This window comes from Micromesistius poutassou, assembly GCF_964030765.1.
Source record: "Micromesistius poutassou genome assembly, chromosome: 15".
In the NCBI taxonomy this organism is placed as follows: Eukaryota; Metazoa; Chordata; class Actinopteri; order Gadiformes; family Gadidae; genus Micromesistius; species Micromesistius poutassou.
Genome location: NC_140285.1, coordinates 8677188 through 8704687, shown reverse-complemented (window position 1 = coordinate 8704687; position 27500 = coordinate 8677188). Strand labels below are relative to the sequence as shown.

The window sequence follows — 27500 nt, the reverse complement described above, 5'->3', positions numbered from 1 at the left end:
CTGACCAGGTGTCCAAGTGAGGTGTTTTTAAACTAAGTTGTTGTGTTGTTGTTGGCTTTGAATTGGTTCAGACTTTAATCGTTTCCGTCGGGGGAAAGTCAAACAACCGACAAGCCAAATGCAAAAGGCTTGTAGGATTTCTGACATCATAACATGGTGCTGCTGGTGTTGGTGGTGCCCACCTGGCAGGGCTCTGTTGTTGGACATCTTCCACTCCAGCCGGACCGGCGTGGCCCCGCTGTACACCCGGCACTTGAAGCTGGCCGCCTCGCCCAGACGCACGGAGGCGCTGTGGGGCTCGATGGAGATGATGGGCGTCTGCAGGCCTGCTGGAGGAGCCGCAGATCAGGGCCAGAACACCTCAGGGGAATACCCTGACACACGTCACGTCTGGATGGGTGGGCTATTTGTATTTGTATTTGAATACAATCCAATTTTTTTGTAAATGTCGATTGTTTATTGTTATTCTTTTTTATTATGGGTATTTTATGCCTGGGTTACAGTTATGAATAACTGATGTCAGAATTCAGAATATATTACGCTACCAATGATTGCAACCAATAAATAATAAATAGATGAATAAATAAAATGAAAAACCGAAATGAAAAACAACACTTCCCCTCACTGAACTGACTACTCTTTTTAACAAAATGACCCACAGAAACCTCAGGGCTCCTGGTCTACGAAGGAGAAAGACAGCAGCCGCCTACACTGGCAGCAGTGAAAGAACTCCCACAAGTCCTAGTGAAATCCAGGACGCATGGAATGAGGATGAGATCACAGGAAAGCATTTGGGAAAAAAAGAACCTACAGCCCACTGAGGTCACACTGGGCAGCCATGGAAGGCAGGACTGGAAAAGCCATTCATTACACTCTCACTGTCCTCCTACTATGGCCCCCTCCCACTCTGATGAGGTCACCGCCATGTCCCTACTGACCGCCCTGTAAATCTGTGCTATCGTTATCTACGATTGACTGGGAGAATAAGTCATGGCTGAGTTACACGCTAAAGGGGATGGAATGGTCTAGTGTAGAAGAGATAAATCTGAAAGGGATTATTTTATATATATTTTGGACGCTGACTGAGTTGCTGGTTTTATCAACCACTCACGGGAGGAAGACGAGGTGACGGACACAGAGACCGTGGCCTGGTAGACGGGGGTCTCTTGGTTGCCCTGGTTACTGATCACCCGACAGATGTAGTCCCCGGAGTCGTCAGGAGAGGCCGACACGATGCGCAGCTGATTACCCAGAACCTTCACACACACAAACACACACACACACACACACACACACACACACACACACACACAAAAATGGGACATCAAATGAGATGTACTAAAATGAGCAGGCACAATGCAAATGATTGTGAAGTACTATTTACGATTATCGTGAAATATTGCACAATAAATGTAAGATTATCATTTAAATATTACCCGAACTATTTCAGAATATCAACAAATATCACATGCTGATCGTCAAATAAACAACGATTTAGAGCAACAAAATATTCAAAATAGTATTTCTTAAAGCTATGAAGGGATAACTTTGGGGCTTTCAGCCCCTCACTAGAGCCCAGCAGTATAAAGGAATGTCTCCAGGGGGCCGACCTGGTGGTTGGCGGACAGGCGTCCTCTGGCCCGGGTCCATGTGACTCTGGGTAGGGGGCTCCCAGTAGTCACGCAGTTGAGCACCAGGCTCTGGCCTTCCTGCACGTCAGCTATGGAGGGCTGGATGCTGACCGGCGCGGTCACATGGTCCGCTGGAGAGAAAACAGTTGTGTTCTTTAAGATTCTGAGTCGGATTCATTAAAACTTCCAAAACTCAAAGAACGACCTTCATGTCTGCAGTATGAGAGGATCATACTGCATATCCTGAATGCAGGATATGAAGTAAAACAGATGCAACATGTACCATTATACCATGTAAGATAATATACATAACTGCAAATAGCAAACACAAATGGATACAAAACATGAATACATACATGCCATAACGCAGTACAACTATGCAAGTCTGTGTTGAATGAATGATGCTCCTCTAAATGCTCCTCCAATCCCACGTGATAATATAATGTACTATTATCAAAGTATATGGGTTGGATGACAAGGACGCCAGCTCTGTGATGCCTTACCCTTGATCACAGTGACCTGGATGGAGGCCCTGCTTGAGCCAGCGCTGTTGCTACCCACGCACATATAGTTCCCAGAGTCGGACGCCTTGGCGTTGGGAATGAGCAGCGTTCCGATGTCAGTGCGATCCATGCGGTTCTGAAGGGAAGCACGAGAAGAAGTCAGGACCGGTGCTGGCACACAGCGGCCTGTAGACTGACGTCTTGTATTCCAGGGCTTAAGGCCTATTGGTGTTTGCAGACAAAGCGACACACACACAGAGCAAATCACTTACCTGAGCTAAACAACTACAGCGTCGTGACAAAACACAGACGTACATGATTGACATTGTGACATTGATCGCTAGGGTGTAGCAACACAGAAGCACTACTGGGGACTACCTTAGAAGACGGCACATGGAATACTAATGCTCTACTTGTTGCGCAACATGTTTTTCCTTTTCTCAGGATGACTGTGGTGCTTTTTAAATGGATGTGTGTAGGCTACGCAGTTAAGCCCCGAGACCACTATGACGCGGCGTCTTTGGTTTTAGATTGTTAATATGACCACTTTAGATGAACAAGGAGAGTTGAATTAGCAACAGAATTCTAGTAGTTATAAGGGAATTATTATTTGATTAAAAATAACCATTTCAACCATTTCAACAGATGCCAAAACGATTCTTGTTAGGAATATACAGGGCGCAGACCGCAAACGCAACCAATGATGGGTGCCAAGGGAGCATGATTTTGCAGCTTTTGAAGGATGTACACAAATCGCAGCAAACCCATAGCTCTTACTTATTGACACCATGATTCATCATAACTTGATCATCATAACTTGAGTAATTCCCAAATTCCCAACTCTTAGCAAACTATTCAATGTGGCAAACTCTCAGCAAACCTTTCCCCACTTTTACAGCCAGAAGGGGGTATGAAACTAACGGAGAGGTACCACTGGCTAGGCCAGGGGTAGGGGTTCAGGGCCGGGTTTGGTGGAGTGTGTTCCACGTAACAACGCTTAGCTTAACGTCGGCCCCTTCGCTCCTGACCCGGCCCGGTGTGTTGTTTCAATGCCCCCCCGCCCCCTAGAGTGTTTATGCGTGGCCGCACTAGCAGAGGCCAATCTCGCCCCTGATGGGAAAGGGGCCGACACAACCCTGGGGCTCTCTGACTCGGAAGTAAACACGTCCTCCCCCTCCCCTCCTCCCCCCCCCGTCCCCACCTAACTGAAGCCCCCCCCCCCCCTACCCTGGCCACACTGAGAACACAACGGCGTGCAGCAGACCCCATGTGACCCAGGACTGACTGGGGCGGGGGGCCAACAGGAATGGGGCTGGCACAGAGGCAAAGCAAGTACTGAAATACCTCCAGCATCTAATGTGTGCTTAGTCCCTTAGTTAACGTACTCACACACACAACGAGTGTGAGTGGACTTGACGGTGTGTTTAAGCCGCAAAATCGGCCAGGGAATGATGGTACGATGGAGGATGAAAACAACACAAGAGGGATCCATGGAACACAACATTCCGCGGGCGTGGTGCAAAAAACAACCATCTCCCCATGCCAACATACACTAGAGGAACCAAGCCAACCCGGGCTGGCTGTGGTTTTACAATGGACCCTGGTGCACTCTGGTGAGGGGTTACTTGTGGTGGTAGATGTATGCTGGTTATTACCATGTGCGGTTACTAGGCAACATATTAAATCATGCGTTTAGTGGACAACATGGAGAGGCGTGGTCAGTAACAAAAAGGACAATGGGGTGGAGACGGGTGGCTAAGACGGACAGGACAGGACAGACAGTGGACAGATGGACAGACCTGCAGCTCTTCAATACGTCTCTGTAACAGATCGAGACTGTTGCTTTTAAACTGATGGAAACCGTGAGAGGGAATGGCCTGAGCGACCGTCACCACAACAACACAACGGGGTGGGATAAAAGTAAATGGGGAGGAAACAAAGGAAAAAAAGGGGAAAAAAAAAGAGGGTCACAACACTGGAACAGTTGAGTGAATCAACCTGCAACAAATGTGTATACATAATGTGGTGCTGGGTAACTTTACAATGTGACAGACATGGGCACGCCAGAACGTGAATCAATTAGTCTTAATCCAATTAGTTTAACTCAATCCATGCTCAAAAAGAATGGCCCAAATGTTATCCCCTGAGACGGAGGTGTGGGGGGACTCACCTGCGGTGGGATCTGACCCCCGTTCCTCAGCCAGGTGAGCTTGGGCGCCGGCGATCCGGCGGCTCGGCAGTACAGCCTCAGGGTCTCGCCCTCGTGGATCTCAGCGCTGGGGGGGCTCACTTGGACCTGGGGCTGGCTGACCACACCCGTGTGGACCTGAGAGTCTGTGCTGCCATGACCGCTGGTGCTGGACTGGCCGCCCGTGTGGCCGTGCCCGCCTGTGTTGCCATGACCGCCATTGTTGTCACGGCCGCCCTTGATGCCATGCCCGCCTGTGTTGGAATGACCGCCGTTGTTGCCATGACCACCGGTGTTGACATGACCGCCCCCGATAATATGACCGCCCGTGTTGGACTCTGCAAGGAAAACCCATTGAATATTTAGATACATAACCAACCCCACGAGGGCCTTCCCTCGGAAGTTAAGATGTGACGCTAAAAACACAAAAATGTAGCGTACTTTGCACATAGAGGGTGACTCGCACTGTGTGCTCGCCGTGGGTGTTCAGGGCCTTGCAGATGTACTCCCCCTCGTCGGACTTCTGCACGGACGCGAAGGATAGCACCCCTCCGTGCACCTTGGCTTGGGAACGTGGTCGGATTTCTGGCCGGATCAACAACAACAACAACAACAACAACAACAACATCAACATCAACATCAACAACGACAACACCAAACCATCTTCACAACCATGACAACATGACGATGGCAGCCTCCAACGCCAGTAGCCCGACGTCGGTGACAGTACAACGGGGGGGTTAAGTTGTTCACGTTGGGGGTTAAGTTGTTCACGTTGGGGGTTAAGATGTTCACGTTGGGGGTTAAGTTGTTCACGTTGGGGGTTAAGATGTTCACGTTGGGGGTTAAGTTGTTCACGTTGGGGGTTAAGATGTTCACGTTGGGGGTTAAGTTGTTCACGTTGGGGGTTAAGATGTTCACGTTGGGGGTTAAGTTGTTCATGTTGGGGGTTAAGTTGTGTGGTGGCAGAACTTACGGATCCACTCGACGGCCGGCGCGGGACTCCCGGTGGCGGCGCAGCGGAACTCGGCTCGCTGTCCCGACTGGACGCTCAGAACTGCGGGAGTGACCGTAGCCACGGGCTGCGACCCGTCGCCGGCTGATAGGAAGAGACGAGCAACAGTCAAGCCCAGGGGAAAGGGAACACCCTCTCACATACAAAAGAGAGATACGGTGCAGAATTGAACTGCCCAGCTGGTGTGCGGAAAAAAATACAAAAAAAAGGGGGAAAGCACTGTGAAGGTTGTTGTTTGTTTGCAAACTCTGGGTGGACTTGTTGTACGGAGCAAGCAGCAAGTGATCGTATGGAAAGACGGATGTGGCTTATTGACAATTGCCTTGGCCCGGCTGGACTGTGTGAGCGAGTGGAAGATTGGGGTCTGTCTGCTGGGTTGGGCCCCCCCCCGAGACGAGACACCACTAATAAGAGGTGGCAGGCTGGAACTGGGCATGGCCCGTGGGCACTCGAAGCGACTGTCTGGGCCAGCAGGGATCACTGCAAAGGCCTCAGATCCAAGCCTGTATAATCCCAGGGCGTCACACTGAGGAAAGCCCTGGTTCATTTGGCAGGGAGGGCGTGTGTGGAGGGGACGCCTGTTAGGGAAAAACTGAAGCTGAACTTCACTCCCTGGCTTTGCCGTTTGAATGCTGTTTGTGTGATGTTTACATCACGTTCTGAAAGGTTTCTTGTCTGTATTTACATTATAAGGGGCAGAGATGCAAATTATCTAGCTAGCTAACTCTGGCCCAACTACTTTGTTGTGCACATTTCCTGTTAAATTAAATAGATTAACTAAACTAAACTAAACTATTAATGAGTGTAACTTAATCGGACGGTCGAACTAGTACAATGATGAGTGTAACTGATATACTGAAGCTGCTTTATCATCCTACTTGACCTTTCGAAATGTAATCCCTACCTATCAGGTCTCTCTGGCAGATAAGGTGCTTAACCTCAATGAGATTGAGGTTAAGCAAAAGGGTAAATAAATAAAAAAATTGTCATAAAAGTTATACTTATATTTAAGAAATACTTATTATTGGTAAGTGCTGGAGATTAACCAGTACAAGCTCATCAACATAAGTATCCAATGTACATAAAAGATAATGAAAAGTATCTAAATTATGATTTCAATGATGAGGTGACTTACATTAAATAATAATTCAGTTTGCTACCAATCACTAGTATTTATTTTGCACAAAAGTGTCATTGAGAAGCTTTAAGTTCTTAGACATCTTACTATCAGATGCCTACAGGTAGACACTTGGGATCTTACCATGAACCTTTCGGCTGGGAGTCGAACACCCTAGCCACTATAACAGTTTAAAATAAGTCCTATAGAAACTGGCTAACTGTCCTCATCCACACAATCGGAGTAGCAGCTGGCTGGCCAGAGCCAGGCAATGTGTCAGCATGTGAATGAGGATGGGATGAGATGTGTTAGGCACAGTATGAAGTTTGAAGCCTGGGTGGGAACGCTGCACCAGTGTAGCATGGTTTCTGAGAGGGAAGGATGAGAAAGCAGATGGGAAAAGGAAAGATCCTCTAACTGTTGAGTGTTACATGAGACAATTAAGTCGACGAGCATAATCATTGATTTGTTGTATTATATGAACAATTATCGCAAGAAATGAGATGTGACAATATTTTCAAGATATTTTTCAGATGGTGATTTGGATGAATAAATTTGTTCTCGTGGACGATTGTAATTATGGATGTACTCAACATTCAGAAGGAGTAGAAAACAGGAATAGAGGTCGCCTTTTCCAGCCGTGATGAACACAAACAAGCAGGCGGTACTCAGGAATGCTCATGTACAACTAGATGGTGTTAAGTGTGAAGCCATGACGAGAGGAAATATACACTACATCTTTATACCTCGAGTTAGTCTAAAGATGTCTTCTTACCAGAATTACCACACAATGCACCACATCGAAAGCCCTTCTGGCCATCGTACGTGTGTGTGTATGTGTGTGTTTATAGGTCTGCATGCAGTGTATGCTTGTAGTATTTACTGTACATGAGCACTACCCAGTTCGCCGTGTATATATATATACACAGTCTGCACACATGTATATACATACGGTATATAATATCTATGCTGCGGCAGGTTGAATGCATGCATGAAAGGTGGAGGAGAAAGAGTTGGAGGAAGAGGTGGAGAAGGAGGAGGCTCCTCCTCACCATGGGGTCCAGGACAGAGAGGAGGGGGAGACCATGAGCGTGCACACTTACGCTGTCTATGTCCTTCAAACATTTCATAGGCTGTGTAAAACATCTGTGTCTGTGAGGGCTCTGGAGACACCAACGGGGAGGGAGGGGGGAGGGAGGGAGGGGGAGGGATGGAACATGTGAACTGACATGTCAGTTTGGTTATTTCTTGGGGGAGAGTTGGGGGGAGTAGCTGACCGACTGTCCCCCTTTCCGCATGAATACTAATCTCTGCATCTGCAAGCAGCCAGATGTTTTTTTTTTTTTTTGGTGAGTTTTTTTAAGTAATGTTAACAATAGGGACCACAAAACACAACACAGGGGAATGTAAATACACTTAGAGACACACATATACACTAGACACACCAACACATACACTGTACCCCATGCTTGTGTGAATGATTTGCTCTCTACTCGCTCTGCTCCAGAACCTTGAGGTCTCTAGAGAGGATCGTCGCATTAAGAATAAGCCATCACCCGATCAAAGAGAGAGCTCACCTATCAAGAGTTACATAAGGATCTGGTCACCTGCTATTTGTAGATCCATGGATTCATCATTCACCCTCATTCACCTCCCCCTTACATTTAATGTTGTGCTGAACTCCGAAACAAGTGTTGCAAACTAACAATAAGGCAGTCCCAGATTTTATTCTGAACTGTCTGGTGGTAGCACTTCACTTACCTTCCACGCTGACAATTGACATTTAGAAAATCAAGGGAATCTCATCAAGTGACGTTGTCTGATAAGTCTCTTGAATTTGCAAGAAGATTTAAATATAAAAACACACTCATATTACCTGCTGTTACCATGGATACAAATGCCCTTTAGGCATTTGTAGCCATACATACACACATACATTACACACACACACACACACACACACACACACACACACACACACACACACACAAACAATGCAGCATGGGTATAACAGTACAAGCAGAAGACATGAAGCCATAAAGCGTAAAGCGTAGAAGCACACATTACACATGCAGGTTAGTAAGGCAATACCTTTGGACTTTCTTTGTACAGCTTGTGGTTATCCTCAAATAAATAAATCAATAAAAAGGATCTCAACATACAAACCCCCATTGAGTAATTTGCAAAATCTATTATTTAATCTATTGTTTTAATCAAATCATTTAGTTTGTTTGGTTGGTTGTTGTCTCACAAAACATTTTCACAGTCAAGATAAATACAATACCTGGTGACATACGTACGTATATTACATCAATCGAATATAAAACAAAACAAAAAGAAAAACAGTAAATATAAAATCTTTACATTAGCACCGGTGGATACAGTAGTAATTGTAAATACATTTAAAGCTGAATTGTGGTAACATTATTCAGACCACAAGATACATAAAGTGGTTAAAAATGTGCTCTCTGTATGAATGTAATGAGTGTGAGATAAACATTTCTGCTAAGATATACAAAATAAATTGTTGAAAACAACAATGTGAAAATTGCATGAACTGGTGAATTTGATTCTTTACATAGTTTGATGTAAAATACCATTCAAAGATTGCATTCCATCAATAATGATGAGCATAACTAAAATAGTGTATTCACATAGCTTACAATTGTTATAAGATCGTTGCATCATTTGCGGTAAAAATTACTTACTATTTGCAGAGATCTTTTCAATTGATGTGAACTAAGGAGCCATACGATCTACCCATTTATGATTAATGGAAAAACAAAAATGATCTCCTTTAGCATTTCAAGTAAAAATAAAACATCATACCAGTTCATTATAAGTAACGCTCAACAATGCAACAAAGGAACACGGCTAGCTAACACTGTCTAGCTGTTAGCCAGCAGTACTGTGGTCTAGAGGCAGTTATGCAATAGCAGTGAAACAGTACAGACTCGACGCCTATATGTGTTCAAAGTAAAACTGTCGCTCGACCTACGACATGATGGCTGATACAATAGCACGACATTGTTTATGAGTATTCTTCAGTATGGCCAGGAGAGTGAGAGAATACTGGATGTGGCAGCACATAAGTATTATTGAGACAGTTGGTCGCTAAAGGGAAGTCCTTGAATGTCTGTTTCAGTGGCTGGGGGTCCTCTGTGTGGAGTGGGGGGGGGGATTAGGCTGGTGACATGAAGAGAGGGTTCTAACCAGGGTCCCCAGGGTGGTACAGTAGAGGAAGGAAGCCCTGATAACCCAGCTAACATGCTAGCGACCAGTAAGCTACACCAGTAATACCAGAAGCACCAAAACCACCACCGATTAATTCACCTCACCATGAAATAGGCGACCGTTAAAACATTAGAACCACCCATGAAGAAGAATGTGAGCTGGCTAGCCAGTGTCTGACTATTGAATTATTTGATTAAACCAACACTTAAATTAACCACCATTATAATTGATCCCATATGGAAATGCAAAAAATTACTTGAAGTAAAAAATAACTTCAAGGTATTAATTTAATAAGACCCACAAGCTGTATTTTGTTTTACATGGAAAAAGCAGCACCAAGTAGCGACTAAATTTAGTAATTATAAAAGCAACAGCAAACAAAACAGAAAACAAGCAACAAACATGAGACAGATGCGACCAGAGAGACGAAGCAGCTGAGTGGTTAGAAACCAGGGGCAACACACACACACACACACACACACACACACACACACACACACTCACACACACACACACACACACACTCCATGTTACCCCATAGCCGAGTAGTCACAGCACACTGGCAGAAATATGCAGCCACAAAACAGTTGCATGCACCATTCCAAGATGGAGTGACGGTGGGGGGTGGGGGAGGTTGTGTTTTGGAGGGGGTGGGGGTCGGATCCAGCGGTGATGAGCCAGAGCGGGGGGGAGGGTGGGGCAGGGCTCGGGGTGGGGGAGGTTGCGTGTTGTGGGGGGGTGGGGGTGGGGGGGGGGGGCGGTTGCGCGGGGGCGACTGCAGAGCGCTTGTCCTAGGATCACGAACCTAGCACAAAGAGGGCGGCGTTGCCCTCGTCCATGGCGAACATGTTGGAGCCCGTGCAGATGTAGACGCCGGCGTCCTCGGGCCGCACGTTCTGGATGGTCAGGATGCCGTTGAAGTCCATGGCCCGGTTGGACAGCTTGCCGTTGCCCTGCCGCGTCCACACCAGCGTGTAGGCCGGAGACTGAGGGGATGGGGGGGGGGGGGGGGGGGGGACGACACACAAGGAGTCCAGGGTTAACAGGCACGCTACAGAGGGGCTGGGATGAGGGTTAGTAGTGTGTTGTCTGTCTGGACTTTGATGGCAGGGTGTGTGGTAGCGCCACATCCGCCACATAGCACGTGCCTCGGTAACAGACAGACAGACAGACAGACGGATGGACAGAGAGACAGACGGACAGACAGACAAGAGTGACAGACAGACAAAGGAAGGACAAAGGAAAACAGAAATACAGAGAAATAGATAAAAAGATAAAGAGACGGGCAGACAGACACCTTGCTCTTGGCGGTGCAGATGAAGCTGACGGTGGCTCCTGGTCTGATGTTCTGGGTCTGGGGCTCCTCCACGGTCACCTCGATGAGCTTTGACGACACCGCTGGAGAAGACGAGCGACCAACATTTCATCATTACTGGTGTAAAAGTTGTAAGTTAAATACTCAACTTGTTAAAAACACTGCTATTGCAAATAATAATAAATAATCAACGGCTCAACAAGGTCCCCCCCCCCCAAAAAAAAAAGCCTAAATGTATTTGAAAGACCTCCCCCTGTCAGCATGGTGACATAGACGAGGTACCTGTGACCACGATCTCCGCCCGACTCCTGTTGGTGCTGCGCTGGTCTCTACAGGTGCAGACGTAGACGCCAGCATCGCTGGGCTGTACGCTGCTGAAGTGCAGCTCCTCTCCTGAGAGCACAAACACACACACACACAGACACACACACGTATAATAATGTCAAGTATCAAAAAGAGGTTAAATATACTGTGAAACTACTTATACTGTGATGACATATACTGTATAACCATATACACCATCTACCATGTATTAATGTCTCTTTAGCACCCCTAGCACAAGTCCAATAGAAGTCCAGCCAACGGTAACAAAGGATGCAGAACACAGTCCTACCGTTTCTGCTTCTATCGGCGTTGGCGGAGATGGGCCGTCCGTCCTCCCGGGACCAGAAGATGTAGTGGGGCGGGGCTCCGCTCACCTGGCACCTCAGGGACACTGAGCCGCCCTGGGACGTGAGCACCCGCTCTGGGTAGACCTTCACCACCAGGGAGGCTGCGTCTGTGGAGGACCAGGCGGTACACACACGAGGAGGAGACGGTGGAGAAATGTAGGGATTTAGAACAGAATGTGGCCCTTGCTCAGACAGGAACGTTTATTTTTATTTTTTATGGTTTTGATTCATTATTAACGTGGTTAGGTTATATATATATACATACGTATCTTAATTGTTATTATATCCTGTAGGCTGGAAGTAGCATTTTCATATTTCTTTTATATTTCTGCAGCTATAGCTTGTATTCGAGAGCAGACTTTGCAACACAACTCTTCAGACACTGTGTTGACACTGTCATGCATGCAGAAAAAATGAAGATCTGTGTATCAGTGTATGTGTGTCCACCTCAGGACAGTGGTACCTTGTGAACTGTGCAGACTTACCATCGAATGGACGACACTTCACTCTCTCTTGTGGGTTGCCAGCGTAGCCTGGGGCACAGCTGGTGAAGAGGACCAAACAATGTCAACAAAATGAGTTAAATTGCATAGATTTAATGTACACTGACATAAGGTGTCAGGAAGCTAGTTAACACGCAGGTTCAAGCTATGCATTTCTATGCCCGTGCAAATCTGGTAGAAAATATTTTCTTGTAAGATGGGCAGCATTATCATCGATGCAACTAAGTGAATGGTTATTTGGGATGGAGATATATTTGGTCACAATGAATTATCTATATATGAAAGTATAGACCTAGCCTTACATACATGTGTCTGTTTCTGAATCTCCCTGTTTTTCATGGATTAAACTACATTATGGTCTCATTTTGGGGTATGAAAAACAATATAATAAAAGAACAATCATCAACAATACATTGAAGTGGTGTGTGTGTGTGTGTGTGTGTGTGTGTGTGGCTCACCGTTCACAGTACTGGCCTGTATAACCAGGCTGACAGGCAGTGCACTGGTAGCCTCCGTTACCAAGACTCTCGCAGGTGGGGGAGAACCTGTCAGACGAAACACATTTGATACGAGCACACATGGGACCATCCCCCTGCTTATTCTGCCTCATTTTCAGTAAATCAACTGGAATCAAATTCCATTCATGTATGTTACGTCCAAAGCAGATGGAGGCTGATAGTGTAAGCCAAAGCCAAAGCCCACACTGCGTGAATGACACTGGGCTGTATCTTAACGCTTGCTTTGCATAGGAAGCAACTCTGCCCCGACACGCCTGCATGCTTCAGACCGGCTTGGACCCAGAGTGCTGTCAGGATGTGAGGTTTTGTGGGGTGGGTGTGGATCCAGGACTTACTGGTTGTCGGGGTCCGTGTTGGGGCAGGCGCAGGGCTGGCAGTCCTCGGGGGTCCCGACGGTGGGGTCGCCGTAGAAACCGGCAGCACACTGCTCACAGAGCTCGCCCTGGGTGTTGTGCAGGCAGCTCTGCACCAAAGCAAGACCAGAAGTGTTTGAGCCAGAAGACAACACATATAATAACGCACACTGGTAACTCATTCATGACAATAAGTTAATCAATATACATTTACATATTTTACTGAATTTACTTACATTTATTTTGATCTATAATAATTGCATTGATTCTTTTGATCAATAAATCATATTTGATTGATCAACATTTCGACCGTTTCTGTTCTTGCTCCCATATAACAGGAAGGCTACAGGAAGTGGCTTTCCCCCCACCTAGAGGTGAACTTTTAATGGCGGCTCGGCGCCTCTACGTCATTGGATTCCTCAGAGGGGGTCGTACCGTGCAGATGCCCGTCTCCGGGTGGCAGGATTCGGAGTGGCCGTTGCATTCACACAGCTCACAGTGGCCCAGGTACAGACCTCCCCCCGTACGGCTGTAGCCCACCGCACAGTCCTAGGACACACGGAGCATAAGACATAGATGGTGAAGGCTCATGGCAAAGTTCTGAAGTAGGAAGTGGCAGGGCTGAACGACTCCAGGTTACAAAGTAAAAGTCTCCCCACGTTTTGTGGGAGGACCTTATACTTTGTGTGTGTCTCCGTTGGGCTATGTGACTTTCTGAACCAATCATTCCACCTTAGATACGGATAGTTAATATTAATATATTATCATAAGGGATACTTATAGTAATCATAGTGATCCTGATAACAATCACTAGTTTTAATGTGGCATCACAAAAACGATTAAGGCACTGCTGCCTAGCAAGCTGAATCCTTAAAAAATCTGAACCAATAACTAACGGCATACAATACTGCAAAGGACTTTTACTTTTTAAGTAGCTTAAAAAAAATAAATAAATACAAAAGCAGCCGAGGCGTGGTGGTGTTACCTGGCAGGAGAGTCCCTGGTAGCCGGGCGGGCAGCGGCACTGCTCCACCTCCAGGGCCTGGGCCAGGCCGCTGTAGTTGGGCACCGCCACCTCCATGCTGACCTCGGAGATGCTGGAGGAGCGCATCTCGCTGGAGTAGGACGCGCGGATCAGGATGTCGTCCAGGTCGGCCAGCACCATCATCAGGTGCTCCCGAGTGGCTGGCATGCCGTCCGGACGCTGCCAGTTCTCCTGCGCAGCCCCAAGAAGGTAACGTTGTGTAGACGTCGTTGTATACACGTGTATCGGAAATGCTTTGAATTTGACCAAAGAAATGTAAGGTCCATTCCGGATTATCTTCGAATACTATATAAGACTATGTCAGAAATTTTTTAAGAAATATTCCATTTTGTGATATCATGTATATTGTTCAAAGACATATGCTGACGCTATATTTGGATATCAATCATACTCCACAACACCTGGACATGCACCGAAAATGTACTGTATATGAGTTTAATAGAATATAATATCTCTCTGGATTCTCAGCCTTGTCGCACAGTGAATTACTATGTTAACATGTACTGGATATACATGTTTATATAGTATATAAACACACTTGCGGCTCCGCACAAAGTAGGCACAGATCTTGTCGTAATATAGGCCTCATTGACAGTCCCTATTGGGTATAATATATGATTACCATCATATCGTATAATTTCATTACATGAGATAGGAATCGTATAATTTCATTATACATCACATGAGATAGGAATCAAAATCTGTTACTGCTGGAACAACAGAGACACAGATGCAGCTCCTTTGTGACGCAAGAACTTGCTTGTGTTCTCGCCCAGGAATCGAACCCACGCACATTCTCTCTCTCTCTCTCTCTCTCTCTCTCTCTCTCTCTCTCTATGTGCGGCCCACCCACCTCTCTGAAGACAATCTCAAAGCGTTTGGACTCGCGGGCTCCCTGCTGCCTCCTCTGCCAGGACTGGCGGGCCACCAGGGTGATGTCGTTTCCCTAGGGGAACGCCAAGAAAAAACGTCAGCCAAAAAGTGTGTTTGATGAGGTTGGATTCAGTGGTAACTGCGGCGACCACAGGAGTCGCGACGAAGAGAAGACGGTGACTTACGATGATCTGGACGTCTGCGTCGTCCAGGTGTGTTCCCCTGGAGCTGGCCACGTAGGAGATGGTGTACCTCAGCTTGGCACCGTAGGAGACCACCTGGACACAAAACACACAGATGTAGAAGGCTCGCTCGCTATGGGAATATTTACACTCTTTTTAGATACTTTAGATCCATAAATCTTATCAGTACTTTAACATAGTACTACGAGATATACATGGATCAAAGAAAGTTAAACCACAGAACTACTATGTGATCAGTGCTAATAATGTTAACTTGTTAACTTATTTTAAGGAGATGCTCACCACTTCGAATAATCTTGTATATAATCGAGTATGTTAATTATGTAACAAACGTCATATGACTTCACAATCAACATTAACAGCAAACCACAGAACCTACCATGTGATGATATGCACTGAGTTATGATCACACATTTCTAATCAAGCAGTATGATGATGGATTATATGGATCATCACTGACACCCAGGTCATCAGGTCAACACTGCAGTGCATAACCCATGAACCAGAGCCAGAATCAGAGTGCATGTGAGGACTTTATGACGTTGGACAGAAGGTTGTGGGGAGTGCAATAGAACCCATGTTGTGATTCCCAGGGTAGGCTAACCAGAGGTTAATCAGGCCTGGGCTGGTGGAGGAGGGGGAGAGGGGGGAGGAGAAGGAGGATGAGGAGACAGAGGAGGAGGACAAAGAGGGGGAGGAGGTGAAGGAGGAGGAGACCCCTTGGTTGTTACGGTTACCTTGTCCCCTGTGAAGTGGGCCGGGAGCAGCCAGTAGAGCGGCTCTTCCTGGCGGGAGCCGAACCCTTTGAAGACCAGAGCGTACTGAGACGACCACGGGGGAGGAGGGAGAGTATAAAAGCAACAGAGATAAGCAGAGAGGGGGAGAGAGAGAGACTAAGGCACAAGCACGAGATGACAGAGCAAAGCAAGCAAGCAGGCTATAGCAGTGGAGCAGACTCCCCATCTAGGGGGGAGGGGCCCTTGAGGCAGAACAGTAACATAGAGTATTTATGTGAACACGCACATGCTAAGTACACACTTTGGTCTGCTAGTTGTGAGGGACTCACAGCATGCGCTGCCTGTCGCACAAGTAAAAACAGCGACTTCCCCTTCGCCAGTGATGCGAAAATTACATGTTTGACTGTGTTCACGCCAAGCGCTGTGTTTTAGTCCAGCCGACGGCGTGATTACATGCTATTATAAAACCCACGTAAACTCTCTCACTGACGATTACAGTGGGACGACCTTAACAGAACACACGCTTTTTGTCTAGGAACACACCACCCGCTGGCCAACACGCAGCGATGCTCAGGAACACAACGGCGAGCACGGGTTTTCCATTGCTGTGACCAACTCAGTCAACTCAGTGGACCATCCAGAGTGAGCGGGCGACGCCCCGCTGAGCAACAGCTTAAACATTGACAGACATGCACAAAGGCACTGGTGTTGATCATTAACTCTAAAGCCATTTTATCTGGGGAAGCGTTTCAACTCGATCCGGCCCCGAGGGGCAGGTACTGTACCAACAGTACACCCTCTGTGTACCCGCGGCCGACGGGAGTGAGTCACAGGCAGAAACCGTTCCATCTCGGCTTCGTCTAACCTTGCCGTCCGCTCCGGGCTCGCCGGTGGAGGCGTCGCTCAACGCTCCCTTCGGTGGACTCTAACGACGGGGGGGGGGGAAACAGGCGAAGCACATCGGCGTCAACCGACCGCCGACCACTGACCAGAATCATCCAGACACGCACCAAGACGCTCTCTAAGGCTGACCGCACTACCGATGGTGTACCTGCTGCAGGGGGGCCGCGGGTCCCGGGGAGGAGGGGCCTGGTCGGGGCGGGGCCGGGGAGGGGTTCACTGAGGAGGAGGAGGAGGAGGAGGAGGAGGAGGAGGAGGAGGAGGAGAAGGAGGGCTCGGATGGGGGCGAGGAGGGGGGGATCAGGTTGTGCAACGACCATCTCTTGTTGGAGGAGGAGGAGGAGGAGGAGGAGGAACTCGGGAACCGAGAGGCGGAGGAGGAGAAAGAAGATGCAGAGAACCGGGAGGAGGAGGAAGAGGAGAGAGGAGGAGGGAAGAGAGGCGGGCCTTGTCCGTTGGAGTGGTTAGCGAGGAGCGCCCACACATCGTCATCCAGCCATCTGCTGGAGCCCTACGGAGGTGGAAGGGGGGGAGGGGGGGGGGGGGGGGGGTGTACCGGAGATGTGGGACAGACATCGAGGTCAGGCTGGATAAGGACGGAGGGGTCGTAGGTCGGAGGTGCAGACGGTACAGCTCCACACAGAGGATTCCACCAGGCCATCCACACTACATCCACGAGCGAGTGTGTGTGTTTGTGTGTGTGTGTGGAGGGGTGCTGTGTCATGCTCTTCAAACCGAGGCTACCGCTGTACACAAGCACAGACCTCTAAGTGTTCCCAGATGGAGGGGGACGTTCAAACTGCAGACACCACACATCACCAAGGAGGAAGGCTTGCGAGAGACCTAATCACAACCATCGCGCCCGCCGCCAAGTTTAGAAACACACAGGCCTTCACATGCCTAACCACCCCTTGTTTGTAAATCACACACACATGCAGCTATACAGACACACACACACACACACACACACACACACACACACACACATACAGACCCCGACAAAAGGCCGGGGGGGGGACTTCCAGTGGAATGAGGTCATTTCCTCCCGTTTCTACGGATACGAGATGCAGAGGCAGTATGCACGGTGCAGGGAGTGACTTCCTTCGGCATGCTAGACACACTAGTTCCCCGTGTGGTCTGACGGTGGTGTGAGTGGTTCCCATGGAGATGAGCTGATGCTTGTGGAGGTGTCCAACCAACCAGTGCTTATTAGCAAAACACTATCGAGTGATTTGTACAGCGCAGCTCCACAAAGCAATTCCATGGGTCATATCACGGCACTCCATAACCCATGCTAGACACTAAAGAGGATCGTTGTCATACTCCATCTGGTCGTTTGACAATCAAAACCGCAGGCGACCACTGATCGGCATTACCTGCTCGGCTCGTTTAGTGCGTGCCAATAATGAGCGCTTCTACAGAGCGGACGAGCGAATCCCAAAAGAAAGAAAGAGAAACAAGGAATTAATCATCATCATCTATCAACAAATTCAATCTTCCGACTGGATGCTCAACCTGGCTTTGTTAACCCAACCAATAATAATACTCCTTTGAGCTTGTTTTGCAGAGAAATGTATTAAAAAAAGCATCAAAAGAAGATGGCAGTTTGCCTGGCTTTGCTTGGAAAAGGAAATATTTAGCGGGCTGTTATAAGATGCAGGAAAAGTGGGCTTGGGAACAGGAAGAAGGGTGGAGTGTGAGGAACGGCCCACAGAGGGGAATCCCAGAGAATCCCGGCTGCTCCTCAGGGGGTAAGTCCTTTAAAAGCAGCTCCACCTTGTTGCTCAACGTCTCCGTTGTCCATCAGTCATCAGTCCCTACTGCTACACAGCTACTAACCTTGTCCCCCTGGTAGGCTCCAGGCAGCTGCCAGTAGTGGGGCTCCTGGTTCAGGTAGTCAAAGTTGCTGTAGGACAGCTGGGTGCCGTCAGTGGACACCTCCACGGAGAAGCCCGAGGTGATGCGGTTGGTGCGCTGGCGGTTCACCAGAGCGTAGTCCTGGAAGTTCCCCGGAGCGAAGACGGAGGAGACCTGGCCACGCACACGTCAGACACAAACTCAGTTCTGGGGGATCCGAACTGCCGAATGCTGTATAATAATAATAATAATAACTTTATTTTATATAGCGCCTTTCTCACACTCAAGGTCGCTTTACAGATTCATGAGCACACACAGAGCAAGACAGCATAAGAAGAAGTTCAACAACACAAATACAAATAAAAAGAAATAATATATACAGAGGGCCTATGCAGTGGTGGAAGAGGAGAAGTACGAAGAATAGGAGTTAGAATACAGGAGGCTGGATACAGTATATGTTGTAGCATGTTGTGGCCATTGGGTCCAGACGTTGGCAGTTTAATAAAAGATTGAATATTTGTTTCCTTGTTTTGAATTTGTTGAACTTTTTGGTGGGGATTTGTGTTGTAAGTGAGGAACAGTGGTGTAAGTGGTGTTGCCTCTCACCAGCTGCCAAAAAGTGTTCTGAGATCCAAAGGACTTACCAGGTCTCTGTAGTAGGTGGAGCTGGAACACTGCTGAGTCACGCCCATACAGAAGCAGGACAGGCAGCCGTCTTTGTTGTCCGGGCTGAGGTGGAAGGTTCCGGACTTGCAGCTGGAGCAAGATGAGCCCTCGACGTTCATCTGAAGACCATCGGCCATTGTATCAACACTTTGTGCTAAAATGATTTATTATTTTCCTTTTGCTTTGGACGGAGACGAGGGAATGAGTTTTTGAAAAATGACATACTAAAGCTTACGCTATGTTACGCTATGTATTACTGTGTCAGTTACAGTTAGAGTTATCACAATTTCAGACAACAAATTACTGTTGGGAAAACCTATATAGAAAAATACCCTGGATGGATTGCCTTTCTAGTGCAGATATATCTGAGAGTCTTAATGGAGTCATTAGCTGCAGTAGAAAAGTGACATTGTTTAATATTGGATGCTTACCTTACAGTTACAAGCTCCTCCATTGCAGCCAACAATACCTCGCTGGTCACAGTTGTAGCAGTTGCCTAAGAGAGGCCAGCCACATAGCACATCATTATTCAGGAACAACTTCTCACGACAAGTTTGTTTATACAGCCATGTTGGAAATACAACTATGTTCTCTAAGGGACTCACAGGCCCATATTTGACAGCATCCCATAACACTAAACCCCTTAAAAGGGGAAGAAATTTACCAAAAGACCAAGTGGGAAAAAGGAAGAGACCTTCAGCGAGAAGCCATAACAGGGGGTAGTCCTACTAAGAGTAGATTAAGTGGATTTCTACCATGTTCAAATTCAAACGATTAGATTTATCCATCTGCCCTTGGGCATGTGATGCTGCTTTTGCCCATATAATTGACTTCATTTTTTGGGTTGCCAAGTACCAAGTAATTTGAGGGCAGACTCCTGATCCTGACAACATATAAATCAAGTCGTGTTTTCGGAGGAACGGACGCACCATTGACATCGTTGCCGCCCACCACGCACGTCTGTCCAAGCTGCGGGTTGCCAGTGTAACCAGCGGCACATCTGAAAGAAAATAAAAAAAAGGCCGAAAGACGTCAAGACATGAAAGTCAATATTTCCACCCACGAGGGGATGCAGGCTTTTTAAACACAAAGACAAAGAGACAGGAAACGGGGGAAAGTCTGCTCGGAGAGAGATACGTGTGAGGTGTCACGGCCTGAAGACGCCTCTTAACCCGGGACCATCAATCACCAACCAAGCAGCGATGCAGACACCACTCTCAAGTGGTTTTATTATAGCACAGAGGAAAATGAGCTAATGTTTATGTGTTGAAGGTGATCACAAGTGGATCGCAATTCCAAAAAATTGTTTCCACAGAATCCTCACTTCAAAACTGGACAATGGGGCAGCCAGCGGTCGGGATAACATACACAAACAATGACTCCAGAGTTCCCCCAAAAAATGAAACATAAACAGAAGACGAACGTTGGTACCATCTCTCGAAGCTGGTGGATAGAAGGGAAACCAAGAGAATTGCACGTTTCGCATTGAGACGGGCAAATAAACACAATAACACCAAACTCCATGTTGTGTTGCCCCAGAACTTCCCCCAGTGGTTCCCCCAGAACTTCACAGACGCACACGAGACACCGCAGAGAAGCACCAGCCAAGCTACAGCGACAACGCGCAGAAGAGAAGACATGAAGACCCCCCGGGGTGACATATTAAGACCGTCTTAATATCGCGGAGCAGGGTGCGCCGTGCCCCTAGCAGAGCCTCTGGCCTCTGGTCTTACCTCCCCTGTCCTCTGGCAGGTCCCCAGGTCAACAGCCAACAAACCGCTCCTAGGAGACGTGAACGCTACACACGGGCTTCAGGGAAACGCAACACGGCTGCACAGTTTTTCTTTGAGAAGATCAACCTCTTTACCCTTTTTGAAAAGCCTTTTAGGATCCGTATTACAGTAAGAGAGCAATGGTACTACACACATACACAATACTGACAAAACTAACTAAATGAGGAGTTACTAGTGTATATTCAGGGTATCTATGAATACAGATGACTTGTTGGCCTTGTCTGAAGGCCGTTTCACACCAGAGCTCAGCACCCAAGTATGACACACATCTGCTTTGGCCATTCACTCCGATGTCAATCAATGAGCGCCTCCACACTGTGGGCGGAGCTTAAACTATCACTGAGTGGAGTGCGTTTTTCCAGCGCAGACGCAAATGTCATTGGCGGCGAGTCCGTGTGGGATTTAATACGCCTTCAGTGTGAAGGAGCGCAAGAAGTTTTCTGCTTCTGCTTTGTGCGCTAGGCTTGAGCAGTGGTGTGACACAGCCTGTATGACACAGTGTTATGAAAAGGTTTACTTATGGGACAGCTATGGTGGAAAGAACAGGCTTTGGGCAAAGCTTTACAGGTAGGAGTTCAAGAGGACAATCTACGACGTGGTCTTGCTTATTTCTGAAACCTCGTTTCCTAAATCATTATAACAACAACTCCCAGAGATCCTGTCAACCTGAAGGCGGTGCCCTAGAAGAGCCTTACAGCTCCAAGTTTGAAAAACTTTGAGGAATTGAATGAATCGCAAATAATTTTCATTAACATAATGCAACTTTTTCCAAGCGTTATACAACTTGGAGATGTGATTCTGTTCTAGGGTACGTCTAGGGTACTAGACAAACTTGAGGTAGTTTAACCATATGGAAATGAATGAGTATTTTCTACAAATGAAAGGTACTTTTGATACTTTTGTATCTTCTTAGCAGGATTTGGTGCAATTGTTTTGGTCATTTATTTTACATAAAAGTATGGAGCTTAAAATAATTTCATAACAATAGTTCCTATAAAATATATAATACAAACATATGTGAAATAAAGTAAATGGCATGCCTTCATAAATTTTAATCAGTCATAATCTTACATTAATAATAAACAAATATATACATACATTAAAGTTCCACACAGTAAGAACCTTTAATCATCAGGGATGATTCTGATAGGAATGGCCAGCCTTCCTAAAACAACATGGAGAGAGCCATCTTGGATTGTCTTTCCTTTTCTAGACCTCTTGTCTTCTTGTAAGAGCTGGAGAAGGTCCAAGACACCCAAATTAGAATTTGTGTTCTTCTTTTTAACTGGTGCAGATTTGGGCTTTTGTCTCGTGGTTGTCTTGGTTGTCTTGGTTACCTTAGAAGCTGTAGTCTTAGGAGGCTTAATCGTGGTTGTGACCCTCCCCTTACGGGAGACTGACCTGACTCGGTGCAACGTTTGCTTCTTGGGATCTGCTTTTCTTTGATGCACGGTTTTGGTCTTCGGCTTAGGCCTTGCCTTCTGGACGATTTTCTGTGCCCTCTTTACATGAGGTGAGTCCGATCTAAATGACTTGTCTTTCCCGGCGTTCCTCTCACTTTGTGGTGCTCCCTTTTTACTATCCAACTTACTTTGCTTTGCTACTTGTGTTTTTTTCGGTGGTTGCTTGGCTTTATGAGCCGGCGGTTCCAGTTGGAATTTTGCGGTGGCTTGTCTTACTTTTACGTTGTTTGTCACTGGAGATCGTTGTGTTGTTGTTGTTGTGGTTTTCGGGAGGGCAGATCCTTTGCCAGCTGCTCCCTTTTTCACAGGCCTTGCTCTCGCTTGTGTCTTCTGCTCCAGACTATCCCTGGACTTACCCGGTGAGACCTTCGACCTGGAGGGGGGCTTGATCACGACATGACTTCGGGTGACCTTGGTCGACTTTTTGACGGGAAGGCGCATGGACCTGGTCGTGGCGGTCAACCGCTGCCTCCGATCCGGCGTGGCGGCAGTGGTGGGTCTGCGAACGGGAACGCGGGGCGGGGGTATAATCTGAGACGCGGTGGCCACACGCACTAGCGGCCGTCCTGTCACCGTCACCGCCACCGAGTCCCACTCCGGCGAGACGCGGCTGCCAAACGGGACAGTGGGCCCGATGTGCAGAACGGGCTCAGCCCTCCGCTCCTGGTGTCTGTGGCGCTTCATCTTGTTCATCTCCTGGGCCAGCGCGGTGAACCCGTCGATGAGGATCTCCAGCCGGCCCTCCAGCCGGCTCAGGCGGGAGTCCATGTCCCCGTAGCTCCTCTCCAGCATGACCACCTCCTCCTGCCTCTCGGGCACGGGCCTGAGCGCCGACAGCCCCTCCAGCTGCGCGCTGAGGCGGCCCTGCTGCTCCGTCATCAGGCGGATGCCGTCCTTCATGTCCAGCGTGTTGCTCTCCAGCATGCTCAGCCGGTGGTTGAAGGTGTTGAGGTGCAGGCGCAGCAGATGCTGGAAGCTGGCCTGCCTCTCCTCGGGGCTCACCGTGATGCGGGGCGGCAGCCGGGGGGGCAATCGTTGGCGGGCGACGGGGACGATGGCCGCGGGGTCTGTGGTGACTACCCGGGGGGCCGCGGGGTCTGTGGTGACTACCCGGGGGGCCGCGGGGTCTGTGGTGACTACCCGGGGGGCCGCGGTGTCCGTGGCGACGACCCGGGGGGGGGAGGGCTCCGTTGCGACGGCGCGGGTGGTGCGGTGGCGGGACGTGGGTGTTAGGTTTCCGGTGGGCGCCGGGCGGGCCGTGCCCGCGCTCCGGGGCCCCAGCGTGGTGGCCAGCTTGTGGGGGTCTTCCCCGTCGCTGCCGTCGTCGTCGTCGCTGCCGCCGCCGCCGCCGTCCCCGCTGCTCCCGCTGCCGTAGGGCGTGAGGTCCAGGTCCAGGCTGAAATTGAACACGGCCTCTGCTCTGCAACCCAAGGGTAGGAAGCCCTCGAGCTGGCCCTGCTGGAAGGGGTCGCAAGTGTCCGTGGGCCCCGCCGCCGTGCGTCTTCGTGTCGCGACAGCGGAGGAACGAGGGCGGGGACGGAGGGAGACAGGATCAGTTTATAAATGGTGAGTCGTTTTTTTTGTTTCGAGGGACAAACGGAGCAGCAGCAAGGATCCCCGGACAAGACTTCCATCTTCATAAATGTCACTTTGTCTGCATTTATGCCGCAGAGACCCAGGTTACAAACCGTGTCTGTGCGTACACTCACTCACACACACACACACTCATCCACAGAACACATAAGCCAGCCGATTCCAGATACAGACTACCAACCAGCCAAGCGTACGAGCTGAAGCGCAGAACAGCGTCCAGAAAGCATTCGTGTTGAAGGAGAGTGGTGGCGAATGAAGGAAAATTCTCGAGTAACGTTTGTTCGACGGACCAGCTTATTATAATATATACGAATATGATATGTAATATCATACAGTGCATCGCCATTCTAACTAGAAAAGGGAGTATGAAACATCCATAAACTCTATCTTCACTATATCGCCAGGAAACCCATTGGGACGAACAGCAATCCAGCAGCCTCAGAATCCGAGAGAAAAGAGAGCACATACAAAACAAGGCTGAATCCCAAAACACCTTCAAAACTCCAAGAACGCGCGGCCGTGATTGGCCGCTCCCATCCGTCCACTGTACACCGCAAGCCTTGCAACCCACAACCCTGCTGCCCTCAACCTGCCAGCAGCCCAGAACACCCCCCCCCCCCCCGTGACAACAACCCTGGCCAGTGTGTCCAGCTGTCCCTCTGGGGAGACAGGGAGAGAAAGAAGGGGGGAAAGAGAGTAGGAGAGCGACAGACAGACAGACAGACAGACAGACAGACTGCCCTACCTCTCACAGCGCCTGCCGGTGTAGCCGGGAGGACAGCTTTCACATGTGGGCTGACCGTCCGAATCCAGATAACAGGACTGGGAAAATCTGCAGAACGGGTCGCAAAGTAAATGTTTTACATCCGAAAAACCATAATTTCTCGGAATAAGTCGTGTTGGCGCGTGTCAATAGACGGTGTGGTATGGCACGGTATGTTATGCCCTAGTGGTATGGTTATTCCTGAACTCACTGGCTGCTGGAGGAGGCTCCTTGGCATGGGCAGGTCTTGCAGGCCCCGGCTTCGCCGGTTGCGGGGTCTCCATAGAAACCAGGGAGACAGCGCTCGCACCTTGGCCCAGCGGTGTTATGGAGGCATTGCTGTTGATCAGGACACACACACACACACACACACACACACACACACACACACACATACACACACAGGAGTGTGCATGTTTGCACACACACACACACACACACACACACACACACACAATGAGATTCAGTGAGCTGTGAATACTAAAGCGTCCACATGTTGGGATTCGCCAGAAAAACCATTAGTGCATTCCTCTGCAGAGATCAAAGTGAGATAGGGCTGTGTGCACCAAGAACTGAAGGGCGCGAAAGCGTGCAACTTACCAGACACGCGCCGGTGTCCAGGTCACACCTGCTGGCGTGTCCGTTGCAGTGACACCTCTCGCACGTTCCCAGGTACAGGCCAGAACCTGTGCGGGTGTAGCCTGCATCGCACTCCTGCAATAAAGGAAAAAACAACCACAATGAAATAGTTGAGACCAAAAACAATGAACAAGAACTGGCAGAGCACACACACCACCTCTTTGTTCAGCAGGGGTATGAAGTATGACAGATCTCCAGTCGTCTGGGATGTCCCTCAGGCTTCTGAGACTGTGGTGTGTGTGTGTGTGTGTGTAAATGTATCCACATGGTTGTGTCTATGTGTGTGTTTGTGTGTACCTGGCAAGAGGGCCCTCTGTAGCCCTGAGGACAGGCACACTCCTCCACCTCCAGGGCCCGCTCGTGACCCGTAGAATGAGGGACAGCGATGTCCATCTTGATCTCTGAGATGCTGTTGACACACACACACACACACACACACACACACGCATACACACACACACAAATCAATGCCAGGTCAGCGAGACCCAAAACTTTCCCTCTCAAGCCAAATGTCACCAAGGCCTTCAACACATTAAGTCAACTACTAGAGTGTTGGACCATCGACGTCCATCGACTACTTGAGGACCATCTACATCATTGTTCCAGCATGTGCGTTATCTTTTGGTCCAATTTGGGGGGGGAAAGGTCATCAATGGTCCGACAGATGGTTCCCAGCAAACATGTTAACATGAGTTAATGTTGCATACGAAGCATGGCCTCTCACATACACTGGAGGTCAAACGACGGGGCGTACCTGCTCTCGGCCATGCTGTCGGCATAGGTGGCTCGGATCATGAAGACGGTGATGTCAGCCAGGGCCATCAGCAGGTGCTCGCGGGTGCAGGGCTGACCGTCGGTGCGGCGCCAAGCCGCCTGGCAGAGAGGGGAGGGGAGATAAGAACCAGTCAAAAAGCGTGGTGCCTTCATCACATTTCATGGGGTGGGGGGGGGGGGGGGGAGGAATGAATTGCCTTCAGGAGGGAACAACAGTTGACCTATGGAAGGTCAACTGCTGCAGGTGAACCTCTGCGGTGATCACTGTATTGCAAGGCGCCTAGTGTTCTGGTGGAGTCACGTTTGATGTGACGATGCTGGCCTTTGCGCCGCTCTACGGTGATACTCCTCTGGGACGGTTTGCCTGTGTTGCTGTGTTGTCTTACCGGTCTATTGTCCTTCTTGTTCACGTTCATGAATGTAGGGTTTCCCCTCGAGGGTTAAAAAGGGCGATCGTATCATATTTTATGTGTGTCGTATAAACGGGGCATGGTTTATGAGTATGAAAAAAGAGAGCAAACGTTTCCATCGCAGTTTATCTTCCCCAGTGTTGTGCAAGTTCACACTTCACATGAACTAGTAAGAAAAACTGTTGGAGTGAATATTCTGTGCTTATCTTTTAAAATGAATTCTTTCCATTACCAGCTGCCCATGACTACAATCTCAAATTGTTGTGGATATTATTTATTATTTATTATTACCTGTTTCATTCATCACAACTAAGGCAGTAACTCTATTTAATAAACATGTCATCTGGACCTAAGCATAAATTCAGAACAATATCTGAACTACTTCAAGTTCAAGTTCTTTAGTTAAAAATATGTTAAGTTCAGCTCAAAGTTCATAGAAAAATGTGTTCAATGAACTAGCTCTTTTGAACTAGTTCATGCACAACACTGATCTTCCCCAGGGATCTGGTGATTTTATTGGCGACTCCTTCATGCGAAGCATTACCTCACCTGTCTGGCAAGGCCTCCTTCGACATGCCTCGTACCTTCGCTACGGTGCCCTGCTGTACGGCTTTGAGCTGGAGGAACGAAACCTACGCACCTCCCTGAAGGTCACCGCCACGGTGACGGGGGTGCGCGGGCTGACCCGGGACTGGGAGTGGTGCTCCAGGGAGATGCCGTTGCCCTGGATGACCAC

The 27500-nt window shown here is 48.5% G+C and overlaps 2 protein-coding genes across 4 annotated transcripts in view; both read right to left on the bottom strand.

The window, feature by feature from the left end:
- LOC311359933 (basement membrane-specific heparan sulfate proteoglycan core protein-like) overlaps positions 1-27494 on the bottom strand; it is a 48888-nt gene extending 21394 nt beyond the window's left edge. For 2 of the 3 annotated variants that reach the window (XM_084479981.1, XM_084479982.1), the window contains exons 1-34: positions 27405-27494; positions 26335-26453; positions 25878-25989; positions 25542-25655; positions 25153-25280; positions 24924-25010; positions 20259-20329; positions 19761-19825; positions 19308-19448; positions 18646-18837; positions 18183-18221; positions 16958-17317; positions 16772-16831; positions 15907-15990; positions 15152-15244; positions 14947-15039; positions 14034-14264; positions 13484-13597; positions 13031-13158; positions 12636-12722; positions 12160-12218; positions 11617-11781; positions 11286-11396; positions 10986-11086; positions 10494-10674; positions 7558-7617; positions 5299-5421; positions 4764-4907; positions 4305-4660; positions 3934-4011; positions 2135-2270; positions 1611-1762; positions 1112-1256; positions 183-326 (exon numbers count right to left, since the gene is read on the bottom strand). In XM_084479981.1, coding sequence (XP_084336107.1) covers positions 183-326; positions 1112-1256; positions 1611-1762; positions 2135-2270; positions 3934-4011; positions 4305-4660; positions 4764-4907; positions 5299-5421; positions 7558-7617; positions 10494-10674; positions 10986-11086; positions 11286-11396; positions 11617-11781; positions 12160-12218; positions 12636-12722; positions 13031-13158; positions 13484-13597; positions 14034-14264; positions 14947-15039; positions 15152-15244; positions 15907-15990; positions 16772-16831; positions 16958-17317; positions 18183-18221; positions 18646-18837; positions 19308-19448; positions 19761-19825; positions 20259-20329; positions 24924-25010; positions 25153-25280; positions 25542-25655; positions 25878-25989; positions 26335-26402 — 4222 coding nt within the window. In that variant the 5' untranslated portion in view covers positions 26403-26453; positions 27405-27494. The remainder of the gene's footprint in view (positions 1-182; positions 327-1111; positions 1257-1610; positions 1763-2134; positions 2271-3933; positions 4012-4304; positions 4661-4763; positions 4908-5298; positions 5422-7557; positions 7618-10493; positions 10675-10985; positions 11087-11285; positions 11397-11616; positions 11782-12159; positions 12219-12635; positions 12723-13030; positions 13159-13483; positions 13598-14033; positions 14265-14946; positions 15040-15151; positions 15245-15906; positions 15991-16771; positions 16832-16957; positions 17318-18182; positions 18222-18645; positions 18838-19307; positions 19449-19760; positions 19826-20258; positions 20330-24923; positions 25011-25152; positions 25281-25541; positions 25656-25877; positions 25990-26334; positions 26454-27404) is intronic. The other variant, XM_084479983.1, reaches the window with a different exon arrangement.
- The window catches only part of LOC311359778 (basement membrane-specific heparan sulfate proteoglycan core protein-like), a gene marked incomplete at its 3' end in the record, with an annotated part of 38086 nt that continues 37939 nt past the window's right edge, over positions 27354-27500 (bottom strand). Inside the window, exon 12 of the mRNA XM_084479818.1 lies at positions 27354-27488. Coding sequence (XP_084335944.1) covers positions 27354-27488 — 135 coding nt within the window. The remainder of the gene's footprint in view (positions 27489-27500) is intronic.